The sequence below is a fragment of the Macrobrachium nipponense genome, chromosome 28, assembly GCF_015104395.2.
Source record: "Macrobrachium nipponense isolate FS-2020 chromosome 28, ASM1510439v2, whole genome shotgun sequence".
Classification (NCBI taxonomy): domain Eukaryota; kingdom Metazoa; phylum Arthropoda; class Malacostraca; order Decapoda; family Palaemonidae; genus Macrobrachium; species Macrobrachium nipponense.
In genome coordinates, this window is record NC_087217.1 from 17,562,057 (window position 1) to 17,582,282 (window position 20,226).

A 20,226-nucleotide genomic window follows, 5' to 3' on the forward strand; every position below is an offset into this window, starting at 1 on the left:
AAATAATACTCCCGTGTACTACTGATACCATATTAGTTTGGTAAGGGTATTATTCCAAAAATAACGTTGCTTTGCTCTCCATATATACTACTTTAACCCACACACACGGACACACACACATATATATATACGTATATATATATATATATATATATATATATATTATATATATATATATATAAACATATTGGAGCATTGAGACGCGTTCTGTCTTTTATCCATTTATTATGCTCCGACGTTTCCGACGTTTCGTATCAACCCCGATACATTTTCTCAGGCTGAAATTACGATTACACATCAATTGTGTAAAAGCAGTAAAAGATGTACACATTAAAGAATACAAACAGAATAATTGAGTTTTTAATTATGGTGTTGGTAAACATTTAATGCATATATCTTTTACTAATTATACGCAATTGAATAGTAATCGTAATTTCAGCCTGGAAAATGTATCAAGCTGATACGAAACATCGGCGCATAATAAATGGATAAAGGACCGAACGCGTCTCCATAACCCAATATGTTTATCATATGAGCAATTACTCCTGTCTTCATACTTATATATATATATATATATATATATATATATATATATATATATATATATATATATATATATATATATATATATATCTATATATATAATATATATATATAATATATATATATATATATATCATATGTATATATATATATATATATATATATATATATATATATATATATATGTATGTATGTATGTATATATATATATTTCTATATATATGCTTTATATTTTATAGCAATGTGATTGTTATCCATTATAGAAATTGTGGTGAAATATCACTGATATCAAACATTCATAAAAAAAAACAATATATCGACCAATCAGTCTAGAATGAACCCTCGCAATAACCCCAATCTAAATCAGGGATGAGAAGTTCATTAAGGATAAGATCCTAAAGCATATCGGCTGTTCTAGAAATCTCGTGTGGATTTCGAGAAACCTTTAGGCCCGAAGAACATAAAAGGAAACAGGAAGAGATAAAGACGTGTAGGAGGATTGGAGATAATTGGTTCTCATTTCAGGAAGAGTTTAATTTTTTCCGGAAGACATAAGTGAAGGATTGCACTCTTTCCCATTTACTTTACTCACTGCCTTTGTTTTAAAAAGGTTTCCTGAATTAATTAGATTTGGGATGGATGAACAACCACAATCACAACGTCCATTAATGAAAACCTTGAAAAACCTATAGTTGTAATATGACATCTGGATGTCTTATTTGTATTCATTTTTGTGTGATGCCAAAGCTCGTATAAATTCATGCTTTCATACAAGTAACATAGAAGAATTAATATGTCATTGGTCAACTGTCCGAAGGAAAACGAAACTTCTATCTCACAGCTAACTGAAGGCAATAATCTTATCCTACTTTACTCTTAAGGGTGATATTGCAAAACTTTGCTCTAAGTCGCACTGCATATACTTATTCCATTAGACTTATGTTTATAGCACGCACTGACAATGAGAAATATAAAGTAACTTGGTATTAAAGGTATTTGTAATAAATTCTCAAGATAGATACCTCTCATAAGAAGTACGCACCTATTCGTCAGTCACAGAGAGCAAGAAAGGATATTGAGATAGTATGAAATCAAAAAGGCAAATATATTTGGATGATGGACGTATACTTCATTTTTTTAATAAAAGGGCATAAGTGCGGATCAGATGTAAACGATAAAGAATACATCTGAACCCAAAGTGATATAGAAATTAAATGCTTAGAAGCACTTCCTGTGGACAATGCCAGGGCCGGACTCGTCGTACTCTTCCTTGGTGATCCACATGGACTGGAAGGTGGACAGAGAAGCCAGGATGGAACCGCCGATCCAGACGGAGTACTTCCTCTCAGGGGGAGCGATGATCTTGATCTTGATGGTGGAAGGAGCCAAGGCAGTGATTTCCTTCTGCATCCTGTCAGCAATACCAGGGTACATGGTGGTACCACCAGACAGCACATTGTTGGCGAACAGATCCTTCCTGATATCAATGTCGCACCTCATGATGGAGTTGTAGACGGTCTCGTGGATACCAACGGATTCCATACCCAAGAAGGAAGGCTGGAAGAGAGACTCGGGACAACGGAATCGTTCGTTACCGATGGTGATGACCTGACCGTCAGGAAGTTCATAGGACTTCTCAACGGAGGAGGAAGCGGCAGCCATGCTCATTTCATTCTCGAAGTCGAGGGCGACGTAGCAAAGCTTCTCCTTGATGTCACGAACGATTTCTCGTTCAGCGGTGGTGGTGAAGGAGTAGCCTCTCTCAGTCATGATCTTCATGAGGTAAGCGGTCAAGTCACGGCCAGCCAAGTCCAGACGGAGGATAGCGTGGGGAAGAGCATAACCTTCGTAGATGGGGACAGTGTGGGTCACACCATCACCAGTATCGAGCACGATGCCAGTGGTACGGCCAGAGGCGTAGAGGGACAGGACAGCCTGGATGGCTACGTACATAGCAGGGGTGTTGAAGGTCTCAATCATGATCTGGGTCATCTTTTCGCGGTTGGCCTTGGGGTTGAGGGGAGCCTCAGTGAGGAGGACTGGGGATTCCTCAGGGGCAACGCGGAGTTCGTTGTAGAAGGAGTGATGCCAGATCTTCTCCATGTCGTCCCAGTTGGTGATGATACCGTGCTCGATGGGATATTTGAGTGTCAGGATACCTCTCTTGCTCTGGGCCTCGTCTCCTACGTAGGCGTCCTTCTGACCCATACCGACCATCACACCCTGGTGACGAGGGCGACCGACGATGGAAGGGAAGACGGCGCGAGGGGCGTCATCTCCGGCGAAACCGGCCTTGACCATGCCGGAGCCATTGTCAACAACGAGGGCGGTTGTGTCGTCGTCACACATGGTGGAGGTTTAGATCGTTTGTCTGAAAAACGAAAAGAAAAAAATTCGGGTTAAAGCTTTTTGTTTGGTGCCAGTGAACTTCAGTCTGACATTTAATTATGAATAAACTGCGGTCATGGCTTAAGGAAATAAGGGTAAATTTCTTTTTGAGATTTGATTTAGTTGGTGAAAATGGATATCAGTGGTGAGCTGTCTTCCATAATGGTACCTTGGGGTTCTAACTTTCTTCTTTTCCAACTGAGGTTATAGCTTGGTTTGTGATAACAGCATCAGTACTTGTTGCATATGAATAGGAAACTTCTTCATGAAAATCAGGGTCTCTACTACAATGGCAAAAATAAGAACAGATTCCTTGTAATGTAAAAGAATGAAATTTCTCTGAGTACAGTGGCAGGGAATGGCAATAATTTTAAGGATTGTACTTTCTCAAAGAAGATTTAATGGGAATGATTGAACTGGAACATTTTGGAATGAAACTGAAGAGAGAAACAGTCAGAAAGACAGAATGACATAATTCAAATAACTTATAGTTACAGTTGAGGAGTTAGTAACAGGCACTAGTTTGAGCAGAATGGGACGAAGAAAGTAGATAAACAAAATTTCATGAGAGCTGATGTATCATAATAATGAGAATTATTATAATGCAATTAAGCGTCTGGTACTGTTCATCCGTTGATATGTATAGTGTCTTGACTGCGAACAGTGAACACAAACGCACGCGAACAGATAGCAAGGTATAATAATCTTCTGTAACGTCTTTCTGTATTAAAAGGGGTAGAGAGTTCTAGTAGTTATTGATCAGACTCTACATGACAGACTGAAACTGAAGCCAATCTAAAGTAAAGAAATCTAGCCTCTGGAGTATAACCACATCTTCCGGGTTTGATCGGATGAAAAAGACATCATCGGTGTTCTGAGTTGAAAACCATATAAGTCAGAGCGAAGAGAAGTCGAACAATAAAGGCGAAAGAATTTTTACAGTTGTTTATCTCATAGTATTTAGAGCCCGCCACACGGTCCGCCCTCGGGGATGCAAAACCGCCCGCGGTCTCTAAATAACCATAGTTGTCAGAATAGTCAGTGTATTTTCGGCTTTGTAATTGGTTATATTTGCTGACTTTGGCAGGCAGGAAGAGGCGGGCGGGAAAATATTAACGCACCTGTTGAGAGAGACAACCGGGAATAACCTCAATCTCTATTAGTCCTTATTGTGGGTAAATTATTTTTGGCGCTAACATTAGATATAAATTTGCTTCGGGCGGGTAGAATTCATATCTAAAATGGCTGATAAGTAAGAAATTTTAGACCATAACACATGACTGCTGTACATTATCTAATCCATATTTCCCTCATAATCGCTTATTGCAAACTGGCGGTCTATAACAACTAGTAAATGAAAATGGGTTCTTTACAGACAAAAAAGGATTCAATATTGATGGATATGGAAATGTCAAATAGCGAGCCAGATGCCCCGAATGAAAATGAAAATCTTCTGTCGCTTTAACTGATAAATCTGAAGTAATCAGCAAATAATTTTGGTGTGATTATATGCAAAGTTAGTATGGCTACTACAATCAAAACATGATGCATATCTCAATCATTCAGAGTTTTGTTGTGTTACATTAATTTCGGTCACTATCTTTAACGCACTTGTTATTATTATACTGCTGATATTTAATGGCTTTTATGCTACATCTGCAGAGTTAGCGTAAACTTATGCATCCATCTTAACTTCTCAAATTCTTTGCTCTCTTTTTTAGATACGCTTGTCACTACAAAGCCTCGAGATCCGACTTCAAAGAAATAAGAAGAAATCATGATTGTCCGGCAGCGGGAAACGAACCCCTGATACCATAATCATGACGAGGTCATCCTGCCGTCATTGTTTGTAAATTTGTCTATCCACAAGATGTTCCACAAATACATCGAGTGATTTCAGTATTTTGTTGAGGGATGTGTGATGGACCTAGGAGGAGAGTTAGGTAGGTTTCAATAGGAATCCGAACATGGATGTAAATTTAGAATACTATCTTCTTGGCGTTAGAGGAATTATGTGCTCTCTCTCGGTGCCGTCCATCTGAATCGCGAATCTAAAATGACGAAATAAAACTGCAAACAAAATAAAATTTTCTAATATATCTGATCAATGTGCGTTAGGCTTGTGGCTTATCGAAGTTTACTGAACTATGTTACACGAGGGGTCAAGTAACCCCCTTTGAATTAAAAGGATTTACATCAAATCGAATAAAGGCAGTTTTCCAATCGTGAGAATTCGATAGCAAAATGAACAAAAATCCAATCGAATATTAACAATTTCACGATAATTCTCAGCTTGTTACGCAGGCTTTATTAACAATGGAACTGCAGGCACTTACACGCAATTTACATAAATGTACAATTTACACAATGACATTTATTCAACCGCTGGATTCCTTGCTTAGAAATGTAGCAAATTTGTAGAGAAACAGAATATCTGTTTAAGACAAAGAATGAAATATCAAAATATAGACTAAAATCACCGATATCTTCAATATATTACTGATAATTCAATATATGTGAGGAAGCAGTTCTATTAATTGAATTGACTGGTTGATAACTATTACTTTTTTTAATCTAAATAAACAAAACTGGTGAAGCTAATAGAATAGCAAGTTGTGATCTTCACGCTTGAAGGACTCGCACTGAGGATTAAGTTGCAAAGTTGCAAAGTTGAATATCGGGGTATGTCGCTTCACTGATAACTGAGCACTTTTCCCTGTGAAACATCAATCCAGGTGAACAATTACATCGCAGGATTAGGATGAAAATGTCAAAGTCGACCGATAAACTGAAGCACTTCGGTTATGAACACCCTCGAGATGGCACTAAGAGAGCAGTTGTAGATGAACTCGGGGAAACACAGGCAGGCAGACTACCAAAAGCGCAGATGCACCAAGGAAGCATCATTCACTCTCTCTTTCACTCTCCCTTTTAATCTCAGGCCTCCAGCAGCAGCAGCTATACAGGCACATCAGCAGCAGCAGCAAACAGAAGCAGAAGACTCCAACATACCGTATCCTGGGAGTGAAAGACACTAAAGTCTCCAGCGATCAGAGCTGACTTTATATAGCCAACCTTCACACTTCCTCAACACCGCCTCGAGATTCGGAGATGTCTCATTAAGGCGATATTTTTTTTTTAACCTTCCTTAGTTGCTAGTTGGTTGGGTGGGTGGGTGGGTGGACGGATGGGCGTGAGAGCCAAAGGGATCATCTATTCCCAGACAATGTCTCATGCAACCCGCCACACGCCCGCCCACTCAAAAGGAGGCAAAACTCTCGCCGTACACCAAAAGTATATAGTAGGTGTCTTCCTGCCGGATGGGGAGAGAGAGCGCCTCTCCGGTTTACCTGCTGCAGCAAAATTTGCTTCATGGCTGAATTTCAGGGCGTCGCTTCGTGTAATGGGTTTATGGAAAACAACATTTATATTACATTTTTGCTTCTTGCATACAAATAATCGTGGATTTTCCATCATATTTTTTAGTCATTTCGTGTACTGGATTTCAAGAAAACAGCAGTTTTATATTTGAACTTTTTTTTCTGTTGAATCTGAATTTCGCCGTTACAAGAATTATATAAATCTTACCTTTTGGATATGGTATTTTATATTCTTAGACGAACTTTAATCAGTCATAGTATTAGATTATAAAAATCGTCATTGGTTATATCATGGATTTGATCTGCTGCTGAAATCACATATCATCATATAATATAGTGGATTAAAGGAAATCATTTTAGGTTTAATATAGTTTTGTTTTTGTTTTGCTGAAATTACATAGTTTCGTTGGTGTGTAGTAATGATTTCTTTTTATCCATTGCTGCAGTTACTCGACTTCATTTGTTTAATTCAGTTGAAAACGAAAAATGGGTTTTAAGTGTACTTTAGATACTTTGCTAGAGTTACAGGAAGTTGCTGAAAATTGTTATCTGAACTTTTATATTTGCTGCAAAAATTACGTGAGATCATCTGGGCATTAACTAAATCTTTTTTAGATTGTATATAAGTGAAAATGAAAACGACATCCTTTCAGTTGAAGACTGTATAGTAAGCTTTATATACACTTGCCAGCTGTTTTCCACACTACCAAGATGTGAAAAACAGTGACAGCTTCGAGCCACAGTGATGTTGGTCAAAAAACAAAAATGAAAAACACTCCCAATAGTGTTTCTCATGCTTTCAAAGCAAGAAACATTACACAAAACAAACAAACAAACACATGAATATGGTTAAAATATGTAAAGACACTGGTCCTTGCTTTATTTTTAACACTCAGATACAGCACAATAAATTTACTGTTACTTTAGTTCATATTTTTATTTCTGTTTAAGATTTTATTTTTTCCGTCATTATTTTTTACGTTTGTTTTTGTTGTCCATCGATGACTGCTGAGAAAACTTGGGAACACCTGTTAACCATTAGCGCAGACCTGATAAAATCATGAAAAGCTTAATGCTTCAAGCTACGACCCTTCATGATAGAGATAGGCGTGTAAGTAAAAATAAGACGAACTGCTGAAAACATTAAAAAGAAAAAAATTCTTGGCAAGGTTCGCTAACCCAGTGTGTAAAATGGGACGGATTAAGAGGACGTGATGATAACTGAACATAAGAGAAAATGGAAGATTTTTGAGAGCTTTTTTTATCCATTTAATTTATTTTTTGATGCTTTAGTAAAACTTTCACGAAGGTCAGAGTAAACCTGCATGGACGGTGAGGAAATTATACCTGTTCCTTAAGTAATATTCAAATAATTTTTTTCCCTGATTAGGGAAACTAGCGTCACAAAAGTAAAGGTTATCAGGAATTATGGCTATGTATATCCTGGGTATAGGAATTACTGTAATGCTGCCAAACGTTACCCTGAATTATCAGTGCAACAGAAAAGCTTAGTTCTAAAAGCAGTCTTCAAATAAATTCGAATAAGGGACACAAAACAGAATATGTAAAAAAAAGAAAAAGAAATAGCCAATAAGGAATTACGTTTCCTCACAGTGGTGGGTAAAGTAATATACATTTCTCCATAGGCCATTATACTTATAAGAGCTATTTCTGAACAGTGGTTTATACCAATTTGAACCTATGATTAAAATTAACAAATACATGAAGCCTAGTGTTAACAAAAAATGTTAATATATAGTCAATCATATACAAATATACAAGGCATCCATAAAGTATTTATTGCTCAGAATGGTACTGGGTCTTTATGGACACCCTGTATTATAAACTCATAGCTAATACACTCTTTAACTTATGGCCGTACACTATTCTGCCTATAATATACATACTATAGTATATTTGTATAGTTGCTTTCTGTCACTATTCAGATATATGTGCAAAGACTATGTAAGTTGCATAAAAAATATTTTTCGTTATAGATATAAATGTAAGTGAGAGAGAGAGAGAGAGATAGAGAGAGAGAGAGAGAGAGAGAGAGAGAGAGAGAGAGAGAGAGAGAGGTTTCAGCTTTAAAACGAACGCGTCAGCAGTCATCATAATTTAAGATAAGGCCGAAAAGAAACCTGGAGACGAGAAGAGTCATAAAACGTCTCTCTGACATCTAACACCTTCGGAAAAAGAATTATGGATTTTTTAAACAACTATAACCTTTGGCAATGCTCCTTTGGCCTCTGTTCTAGTGTAGAGTATCTATATTGCAACGATAAATAGTACATTCGACCTTAGAAGTCGAGCCCCCTAGGGTATTAGTATCGTAGTCATTAATTAAGGGTCTTTGCAATGTCCCTTCGGCCTGTAGCTGCAAACTCTTTCTTTCCTTTTACTGTACTTCCTCTCATATTCCCTTTTTTCCATCTGACTTTCCGCCCTCTCCTAACAATTGTTGTACAGTGCAGCTGAGAAGTTTCCCTTCTGTTACACCTTTCAAACCTTCCGACTGGGCTAAATTCTGTTCTATTCTCTTAGACGTCGAGGTCGTGAATGATGTGTCCTGTAGTAATAATATTCATGAGACTGATTTTGCGGTCGTTTATAGGACAAGGGATTGAAAATTTGAGTTCTTAGTTGGTTCGTGTATTGAAAACAGCCTCCAAAGTTACAATATCCAACCGTGTTAGGCGCTGATGATCTAATTATATTGTTATTCCATGTAATGACGGTATTATAACTGAGTATTTAAATCCATGACTTAAAGAAAACCCAGTGTTTTGATCAACTATAAAAGCAAGTCTGCTTTTAACAAAGCCGACAATTGTGAGGGTGTAAGCAGTTTTGATAACTATTCTGGTTACAAATGGCATCAACATGCCCATTATTACGACTAGAAAGGTTTCTGAAGGCACTCGAGAGTATAGCAGAAACTTAATCTATAATATTATACAAATGTATTTACCTGTACTCCAAATATTTTCTGCCTAGCCTGTTACGATAAAGCCTCGTATCAAGACTCCAAAAGTATATCATCAACCTCGACCAAACGTTGTCAGTTTTCTCTGTTTGTTACAAGCAAACTAAATCGTTGTGGGATCTCCCCATCTGTTGTAAAGCAATGATAACATTTTTTTTAAAGATTATTATAATTAGCTGAAAGTACTGAGTCAATGGTGTGGATGTGGCTGAAAAACATTTTTGCGAGGATGATACGATCAAAGGTCTATTTAGGCAATACTTGTCAAAAGTCTATAAGCATGGACACATAGATCAAAGGAATGCCGCTAAACCCAGTAAGGTAGAGAGAGAGAGAGAGAGAGAGAGAGAGAGAGAGAGAGAGATCGACATGAAAATGAAAGGCGTAAATTTATCCAATTTTGGGATACTATATATGCATATACTATATGTATGTATACATATAAACAGATTTTTGCGAGGATGAAACGAGCGAAGGTCTATAGGCAATAATTGTCTAGTCTAAATAAAAAAAGAAGTTAAATGCTACATTTAAGGCACTAATATAAAAACTGTTTGTTGCAAGTCAAATTATTATGAGTTTTTTTTTTTTTTTTTTTTTTTTTGGCTCTATCACAGTCCTCCAATTCGACTGGGTTGTATTTATAGTGTGGGGTTCCGGGTTGCATCCTGCCTCCTTAGGAGTCCATCACTTTTCTTACTATGTGTGCCGTTTCTAGGATCACACTCTTCTGCATGAGGCCCGGAGCTACTTCAGCCTCTAGTTTTTCTAGATTCCTTTTCAGGGATCTTGGGATCGTGCCTAGAGCTCCTATGATTATGGGTACGATTTCCACTGGCATATCCCATATCCTTCTTATTTCTATTTTCAGGTCTTGATACTTATCCTTTTTTTCCCTCTTTCTCTTCAACTTTGGTGTCCCATGAGATTGCGACATCAATGAGTGATATTTTCTTCTTGATTTTGTCAATTATTATTATTATTATTATTATTATTATTATTATTATTATATTATTATTATTATTATATTATTATTATTATGCAAAAGATGAACCCTATTCATATGAACAAGCCCACCACAAGGGCCCATTGACTTCATATTCAAGCTTCCAAAGAATATGGTGCTCATTAGGAGGGAAGAGAAGTTAAAGGGAATACTGAAAGAAGAGATCTCACTTATCAAAAAGAAAAAAAATCAATAAATTAATAAATAGATAAAAATTAATAAATAGATAAAATCAATAAATAGATAAAATGCAAGGAGAATAGCATTATGGTAGTAATGCACTGCATCTTCCCTTGAACTTTGACACCACAAGTAAAAAAAAAAAAAAAAAAAAAAATGTCCTTATTATTAACATTCATTCTTTGTTGCAGCCAAATAAGCTTAAACAACCTATAGTTTGAACGGATAGGAGTAGGTTTGAAAGACCGAGCAGCAGTTATCTTAAAAAGAAAATACAAGTCATCCCACATGACGAATTGTGGTTACAGCAGTCGATGCGTCTTTCGGACCATACCAGAATATGACACCCGTAATTATTGATGTAGGTTTAGCGTTGACAAACCTCATGATTTTGATGACAGCGTTGCCACAGTTTTAAGTTATGACAAATCAAAAACAACTGCACGGTACGCTTTTGGGTGTTCTAACCGTCTGTTGCAATTATGATGCGCTGATAAGTGCCAGAGTCACTTGATGGAAAGATGGAGCGAGGTTGACAAATTAGTTTATAAGCGGGGACACAAAGATCAAAGGAGTGCCGCTGAACGCAGTAAGGTAGAGAGAGAGAGAGAGAGAGAGATCGCCATGAAAGGAGTAAATTTCATACATATATATATATTTATATATATTTATATTATATATTATATCTATATATATAATATCATATATCAAAATATAAACAAAATACCCATTAAAACACTACTGTTTAAAGCTCAGGACTATATTTCTGTGGACTAACATCCACCCTTATCAAGTAGTGGAAGTTAGTCCGCCGAAATATAATCCTCAGCTTTAAACCAGAGTGTTGTAATGGGCCTTTTTATACTTGAGACGTATCCTGTTTTAACAGAAGGATTTATATACATATATATATATATATATATATATAATATATATATAATATAGTTTATATATATTTTATATATATATAATATATATATATATAATATATATAATTGTATAAATATATATATATATATTTATAAATATATATATATATATATATAGATATATATACATGCTCTTCTTGGAACATGGTCACAACCGTATTTCGAAAGACGAACTTGCATCTAGTTTCACATTAATTTTCCTTTCCTTTGAAAGGAATGTAGCCGATTCTCCAGAACCAGAAACCTCAGGATCGAGCGGCTTCGTTTGTCGCCTTCCTCAGATTTACGCAACACTGCTACCTTGGCATCATGGTCAACACGCAACAGTGCAGCTGTTTGCAAAAGGCCGACGAAAACAAACACATCAGAACATTCCCTTCCATTCTAGGGGTTGAGGTTGTTGTTGTGCGGGGGGGGGGGGGGGTGCGAAAAGGGAAGATGATACTGAGGAAGTTAGAAAAAAAAAATTTCTCTCATCGGGGAAAGGGATGAAGCGCTTGATGATACTGGAGGAATGTTTCGGTAGCCATGAAAAGGGAAAATTGTTCTTGAAAATAATCGTATATCAGTTTCAACAATCAGGAAAAGTGAAGTTGCGCTTGAAGAACAACTTTGATGAATGAGTTCTAGGAATTTGGGAAAGTCCCAATGCTACAGAGACATTAGATAAATTGGCTTCAGTAATAAAAAAAACTGAAGAGACATCTGGGTAAATTACTTTCCGTAATCAGAGAAAAGAGGACATGCTCTCTTGACCACAAAATTTATGAGTTTCAACTCTTAGCTTTCGTTAGCCGTATATCTCGATAATAATCCATAAAAAGTGATTAGGATCTTTTGATAATCCCAATAATGGTTCAATGACTGTTATTTATTTTTAATTTGCCCTATTCCTTCATTTCACGATGACAAATTTGACAAAAGTATTCGACGGCTCTGGTTGAGTAAACCATATTTTTTCTTTGATTATTGATAGACGAATTGTTAAAATTTCCTTTAATTTCTTTTCAACAAAAATATTTGTATCGAGACGATTCCCTCGAAATAAAAGGGACGTATCATATGAAGATCCTCCTTTCCGTCTATTTTTCCAGTGTCTTGATATACAGGGTGTCCATAAAGTCCTAATACCATTACAAGTATTTATTGCCCAGAATGGTACTGGGACTTTATGGACAACCTGTATTACAAGAAACTTATGGAATGACATCATCGACCAATATTAAGCTGTTATGCAGGAAGACGGAGACAGGACACATCAGTTTTCCTAATGACAGACCTTCATGAATAATTATGCAATAGCAGTATTTTCTGCTACAACAGGTCGTAAATAACAAAGGCGATCTTAAGGGCGATGATCCAAAAAGCCTGATGCTGACTTCCGCGAAATTATTCCCAAAGTGTATCTCACGATGTCTCCTGTGGAAGCGTCTTTCTCTCTAGTATATTTAAAGATACCAAGGTTCTAAGCCTTGGATTTTCCACAACACGGGATTCCCATACATCTGTCTTCTTTCTTTTTTTTTGTATTTTGCTTCTGTTTTTTTTTTTTTTCTATTTTACTTGATTTCCGTTTACTGGGACATTGCAACCTACTAAGCATCGTTTCCTATTTGGCAGCGTCTCAGTGCAGTCAACCACTTCTGACCTGAATTTCCAAAGCTTCTGTCGAAATTTGTCATCTTGCTCTGGTTTCCATGTGGATGTTATCTTTTTATTTATCTTTTTATTTTTTAATCTGTAGAGCGTAAGTGGGGTGTTAAACTGTAAGACCTTACATCTTATATCGTTCTTAGTCTTCTGACAACCTTGAGGTTGGAGACAAAATTTTAAAACCCAATTAAAAATATGATGGAAGGATGAAAGTTTAGAAGGGCGACAATGTCGTTGTAGCTCTTAATAAACAATAAAAATAAATGGCCATTTTTAAAATTCTGTGGGCAATTGTCAAGGAAAATTACTATCATTTCTATTTATCATTTTTTTACCTGTAATTTTTCGAAAGTGGGTTATTAGCCACTTGATTTACGAAACCATCACGAAATATAATTCAGCCGGTAAAATATCCGTAGAAATATACTCAAGACAGATATAAAAAAAGAACTAGTATCGAAAAATTGTAAAAGATCCATCCTCCATCTTTTTATATAACCCTTTATTCATCAGAAATGACACGTTAACTTTTTTCTGTTTTTTTTTGTCCTCGTTCAATTTTATACCAAATGAAGACTGCGGCAAGATGTGCTTATTTAATGGTTCATAAATTTTTTGTGGCATCCCTGCACCTTTTTTCATCAGCTAAAAAAGTTATAATACATCAAATGTCTTTTTTTGTTCAGATAAAAAGGCCGTGACAAAGTAAATGTCTTTATGGTTTATGGAAGTAACCAGGATAGATAAATGTTTGAAAATATATTCAAGATCTCATTGCTAGATATTAAGCTTATCCTTGATGTACCTATTTTCTCTTCAGTGAGGAATGAATAAATAATTATCCGGAGATATGTCAATTGAAATTGTTATTTAATTCCATATACGTTTAACCAAGAAGGGACAAAATGAAATTTTTCGGTCTAGTCAATTGTAGTACATAACGAAAGACCATCCAGTGACGTAGCATGATTAGTGTGTCTTTCCCCAAGTATAACAGATGTGTCAATACTTTTAAGACTATGAGCTTCGGTGTTGAAAGAAAATTTCACAATGAAAAATAAACAAAGAATATTCCGTCGGTGCCAAGAAAGTGTCTATATACAGCATCGGAATAAACATGACTTCATCTGTCAAAGAGTAACTTAACGTTAATTAATCTTGGTTGTTGTAATAATCCATGAAATTTGGCTGACGCTTTCATTGTGTCAGAATTACCAGAACGTTCATTTTTCATTTTCATTCAAGACGTTAATCGCCTCATCAGGTGGAACCTCTTGTTTTTAACTTGCAGTATGTGTGTGTTAATGAAGACATCGCAATTCTCAAAGGTATTTATAATCTTGCATCTATCTTCGTTTACTATACCAAGAGGCATAAACCTATAGAATCAATAGAGAAAAGTCTTGATTCATTTATAGGTTTGATCTCATAAGTACGTTCGACTTCCAGTTCACGGATGATTTTTTTTATTATAGATACAAATTATTCTGCATTGCCTGCATATCACCATAATAAAAACATCAGTTGTTTACATAGCCCAAGTTTGCAATGTCAATGACCTTGAAGGATTGGTTTGCATAAAATCAAAACCTTTAAAAAACAAATCTTTTATTGAATATCTGATAAATAACCATTCAAAACAATGCATAAATAACGAGATCACAAGAGAGGAACTTGTTTGAAATCATCATCAAAGTACCAACAGATAATCTCAAGAATTTAGAAGCATTTGCGGTGGACGATGCCAGGGCCGGACTCGTCGTACTCTTCCTTGGTGATCCACATGGACTGGAAGGTGGACAGTGAAGCCAAGATGGAACCGCCGATCCAGACGGAGTACTTCCTCTCAGGGGGAGCGATGATCTTGATCTTGATGGTGGAAGGAGCCAAGGCAGTGATTTCCTTCTGCATCCTGTCAGCAATACCAGGGTACATGGTGGTACCACCAGACAGCACATTGTTGGCGAACAGATCCTTCCTGATATCAATGTCGCACCTCATGATGGAGTTGTAGACGGTCTCGTGGATACCAACGGATTCCATACCCAGGAAGGAAGGCTGGAAGAGAGACTCGGGACAACGGAATCGTTCGTTACCGATGGTGATGACCTGACCGTCAGGAAGTTCATAGGACTTCTCAACGGAGGAGGAAGCGGCAGCCATGTTCATTTCATTCTCGAAGTCGAGGGCGACGTAGCAAAGCTTCTCCTTGATGTCACGAACGATTTCTCGTTCAGCGGTGGTGGTGAACGAGTAGCCTCTCTCAGTCATGATCTTCATGAGGTAAGCGGTCAAGTCACGGCCAGCCAAGTCCAGACGGAGGATAGCGTGGGGAAGAGCATAACCTTCGTAGATGGGGACAGTGTGGGTCACACCATCACCAGTATCGAGCACGATGCCAGTGGTACGGCCAGAGGCGTAGAGGGACAGGACAGCCTGGATGGCTACGTACATAGCAGGGGTGTTGAAGGTCTCAATCATGATCTGGGTCATCTTTTCGCGGTTGGCCTTGGGGTTGAGGGGAGCCTCAGTGAGGAGGACTGGGGATTCCTCAGGGGCAACGCGGAGTTCGTTGTAGAAGGAGTGATGCCAGATCTTCTCCATGTCGTCCCAGTTGGTGATGATGCCGTGCTCGATGGGGTACTTGAGAGTCAGGATACCTCGCTTGCTCTGGGCCTCGTCTCCTACATAGGCGTCCTTCTGACCCATACCGACCATCACACCCTGGTGACGAGGGCGACCGACGATGGAAGGGAAGACGGCGCGAGGGGCGTCATCTCCGGCGAAACCGGCCTTGACCATGCCGGAGCCATTGTCAACAACGAGGGCGGTTGTGTCGTCGTCACACATGTTGTTAGTTTGTGAGGACCCGCTTCTGTAATGAAAAGGAAAAAAACTTATAATACTTCAGAGAACCAATATAAAGTTCTTCTCTAACAAGTAACCCTCTGTACCTGGGATGGGAAATTTACCGTCTTGTTAATGTTCGTTCATGGTTGATATTTGTCTTCCATTTTAGCATTTTTTTACCATAATCGATATGTTTGAGACTGATGTCTCGCGACACGGTAACCGAACTTCTTTATGCTCTGACTGTTTATGTGTCGGTAAAGTTAAAAAAATACAGGGAAACATAAATCTTTGGAATACTTATATGAATGAAGTCTGTGGGCATTTTAATCTAAAATGCAAAAGCAAATTACTGTTCCTAAAAAAATCCTAATGAAAGAAAAGTCGAAATGTCAGCAAACGCAACAGATAGAAAAATACCAATAATCTTGTTCTGTTTGCAAAGCCTCTTAGTATGCAATTTCTAGATAAGGACTTATCAGAACGAGAATTCTAAAAACCGCAGAAAATATTTACGGACTTTAAAAATAACATATTCATTTATGAGCTCCTTTTTGACTGAATCCTGAACTTGTTCTGAACGAGTTGTTATCACCCAGTAAATATAACCCTACTTATTCGGTTGGTTTCCGGGCTTCATTACAAGGCATTGCCACTTGCATCAATTCCCTACGGTTTGTTACAAGATCCTTGGGCTTGGAAAGGTACTTTACTTTGGTCTTAAAATGGGTAAGATAGCGTTTTGGGAGCTGTTCTCAAAAATTAAATTTGGTTGCTGTATTACAATATAACTGCAAAGGACCTTTCTTTCACTTCCATAAAGGCCACAATTAACTTGTGTTGAAAATGGAACTTACAAAAATTAAAGGAACGACCTTGCAATTAGAGGAAAGAAGAAGAAGAAGAAGAAGAAGAAGAAGAAGAAGAAGGTGGGGCGGGGCGGGTGGCAACATGATAGAAACTCTTACGAAATGCTCATTAAAAACAGCAGCTCAGATTAGGGATTAAGCTAAGAAGAAGAAGAAGAAGAAAGAGTAGTTCGGACTGAGGAATGGATGACGGGAGGACACGTGATAGAAAATCTTAGAAAATGTTCATCAAAAACAGCAACACCTTTAAGGGAAAAAGTTGGGAAGAGGAAGAAGAAGAAGAATAAGAAGAAGAAGAGGAGGAAGACGACGTTCAAACTGAGGAATGGTGGAGGGGAGGACAAGATGACAGAAACTCTTACGAAATACTCATTAAAAACAACAGCTCAGATTAGGGATTAAGCTAAGAATAAGAAGAAGAACAAGAAGACGTTCAAACTGAGGAATGGACGAGGGGAGGACAACTTAATAGGAACTCTTGCGAAATACTCATTAAAGACAGCAGCTCAGATTGGGGATTAAGCTAAGAAGAAGAAGAAGAAAAGAAGAAGAAGAAGAAGAAGAAGAAGAAGCAGTAGTTCGGACTGAGGAATGAATGACGGGAGGACACATGATAGAAAATCTTGGAAAATGTTCATCAAAAACAGCAACCCATTCAAGGTACAAAGTTGGGGAGAAGAAAAGAAGAAGAAGAAGAAGAAGAAGAGGAAGCATACACTGTGTTGCTATGAGTTACGACATGCAAACTTCAGAGGATGTTTATCCGGGAGATCGTTTTTCTCGACTCTCGTGCCAGAGATATGAGTCACCCTCGAGGGGAGTCACTCTACACAAATCGGCTGTAAACACCTCTTACTTATTTACATGTTCAGGAATAGGGCATTAACTGCCTGTTTTACCCATCCGCTGAGATGGAGAGAGAGAGAGAGAGAGAGAGAGAGAGAGAGAGAGAGAGAGAGAGAGAGAGATTTCAAGTCATTCCACAACGGTTCTCGTCTTTGCCTTCAGTTACTTGTCTACGGGTGATACCAACTTAAATGAAAAATTTAATATGCGTCAAGTGAATGATGTCAAATCATAATCTATCTTTGTTAAACATGGAAACAAAATTTCATTGATATCATTTACTGATCTAATATTTTAGAATGTATAGTAATCACGTATCCTTCTGCCTTTACAACATTTTCTAGCTTTGCTTTCAATGTCTTAGGTGTAATTCAGTGGAATTCTGTATCAAAGATTGCTATAAAACGATTACTCAAATTGTACCACAAACAAGATTTGATGATAAGAGTTACGAGAAAACCTAAGGTTAATTTAGGAAAAGGTATACCATTCAGTGGCAATAACCATCAAGCACGCAAAACTTAAAGAGTCCTGCCTCGATTTAACATTACGTAAAATATTTAATGCCAAAGACAGTGACACCTGAGAACTTTTCTGGCATCTTTCATCATCTTGCCGCTAACCTTTTCACCAGTTGGCTGAAAATATGTGAAATTAAATTCACGCATGTTTCTCAAGGCGATGTCATACAGGCATGGCCATGCGGGACTATATACTTCCGTTATCAGTATGGGCTACTCGGTTGGTAAAATCTGGGCGGCAGTATCATAAAAGATGATAATAAAAGCTCCTCATTTTTGGAAGAGAGCCTTCAACAGCTGAAGGAAGTAAGGTAGGAGATCGCAATTAAGGACTAATTAGAAGCATCTGTATGAGTTATCGTTGTAAAGGAATTAAAACGTCTAAACATTTGCTGTTAATTGTTATAAATAGTCTGCCTAAGCGGCTGAGTAAAAATAACAGGGAAAGATAAGTTCTCCAGTAAGTAGTGGTTAAGCCTATTACGATCATTTTTTTTATATCATAAGTGAATTTTTTCTTATCCGGGATCACTGACTGAGTATAAGAACAAAGCACTGGTTAAAATAAGCAAATAAACTGGGATAGCTAAGCTGAAGATCTACTCGTTAACTGCAATAACTAATATCGACATCAAGCAGAAATTACAATTTATCTGTTTTGGTTGAAAGTTGAATCACCGAAACAAGATTGTTACTCTGATCTCTGTTGGATTTCTAAGGGATCACATAACTGAAGACAAATGTTTGAACTATAACCACAGGACTTTACGGAATAGACCAGGAAGTGGCCCACAAGCACAAGAACAGAACTAAACAATTCAGTATCGCAACTTTGTTGACGTGAACCACTGCAGTTAACGAGAGAAACAAGCTTTGAAAAAAACTGCTTTCAGTCACAGAACTGAACACTGAAGAAAAAAAAAAGAAGAAAAAGTCCTCCTCACGTACACAAGTCAAGTCGTATCCTGATTCTGAAGTACACTAAGGGAGCCCAGCGAAGGCCCGACCTTTTATACCTTCTTTTACGAATTGCTGGCCCAGGGAACCGACTTGTAGGTGTCTCTATAAGGACATCTATCTTTTCTTGCAAAATATCTCCGGCTGGTGGGGTGAAGGTGGTGGGTGGGTGGGTGAGTGGGTGGCGAAGATGAGTAAGCCAGCTTGGTTTACTATCGCTTATTCTCAGACACAATGTTTTTCCACGGATTTGAGTCTCTTCTCTCGCTTTCGGGTTTCCTGAGTCACGCGAAGTATGTCTAAGCAGAGGGTTTTCCCTCCAGGCATCTTCCGTAGGAATTGCAAAATCAGAGGTACAGTTTTACGAATGTCATTGTTTTCCAATTTCCAGCGCGTAAGATTCATTGACCAAAGAGCGCAATGTAAAGCCATAAGGATAATTTTTGTGAACTCATTTTTAGACACACACATATAAACATATATGTAAGTAAATTCTTCAGTTAAAGCAGGATACATCTCAAGTATAAAAGGCCCATTATAACTCTAGTATAAAGCTAAGGACTATAGATTCACTACTTGAAAAGGGTGGGATCCAGTCTACCGGAATATAGTCCTTAGTTGTAAACCAGAGTTTTTTAATGGGCCCTTTTATTACTTTTATATATATATATATATATATATCTATATATATATATATATAATATATATAATATATATATATATATAACCTATATACCGTCTAACGATTTGACTGCGATTCTCACAGTTAAAAAAGTGCTCAGGTGAAATAGGATCTGCGTGCATTAAGCAGTTTATAAGGGATCAAGCTGGATGTTACTTCCTGATACTTCTGGAAAATGCCTTTGAAGGGGAACATCTCACATACCTGCTGGTGGATTATAATGTAGAAAAAAATATGAAGATGGAAGTCAAAAGTCTAGAAAATTTAAACATTTAATAAAAATAAACTGTTTAATTCCCATTGTTGTTCAAATTCTTAAGATATGAAGTCCAAAATAGCAATGATCTGATTGACACTGAGACACTGACAGCTGACTGTTATTGAAGCATATCTTCATCTTGGTCATCGACCCTCTCTTGGCAAGAAATTATGGTAA

The 20,226-nt window shown here is 37.4% G+C and overlaps 2 protein-coding genes across 2 annotated transcripts; both read right to left on the minus strand.

Annotated features, from left to right (window-relative positions):
- Positions 1 to 1,631: 1,631 nt before the first annotated feature.
- Positions 1,632 to 6,070, minus strand: LOC135201528 (actin, muscle-like). The gene is made up of 2 exons (XM_064230520.1): positions 5,944 to 6,070; positions 1,632 to 2,914 (listed from the first exon to the last, which is right to left on the minus strand). Exon 2 carries the CDS (start codon positions 2,890 to 2,892, stop codon positions 1,762 to 1,764), a length of 1,131 nt encoding a protein of 376 aa, XP_064086590.1. The 5' UTR covers positions 2,893 to 2,914; positions 5,944 to 6,070; the 3' UTR covers positions 1,632 to 1,761.
- Positions 6,071 to 14,656: 8,586 nt separating this feature from the next.
- Positions 14,657 to 19,138, minus strand: LOC135201540 (actin, muscle-like). Its single transcript, XM_064230534.1, has 2 exons — positions 19,100 to 19,138; positions 14,657 to 15,940 (listed from the first exon to the last, which is right to left on the minus strand). The coding sequence occupies exon 2, from the start codon at positions 15,913 to 15,915 to the stop codon at positions 14,785 to 14,787; it is 1,131 nt and encodes a 376-aa protein (XP_064086604.1). The 5' UTR covers positions 15,916 to 15,940; positions 19,100 to 19,138; the 3' UTR covers positions 14,657 to 14,784.
- Between the last annotated feature and the right edge of the window lie 1,088 nt (positions 19,139 to 20,226).

Coding starts and splice junctions, on each gene's coding strand:
- LOC135201528 (XM_064230520.1), bottom strand. CDS start 2,892: ATGTGTGACGACGACACAACCGCCCTCGTTGTTGACAATGGCTCCGGC.
- LOC135201540 (XM_064230534.1), bottom strand. CDS start 15,915: ATGTGTGACGACGACACAACCGCCCTCGTTGTTGACAATGGCTCCGGC.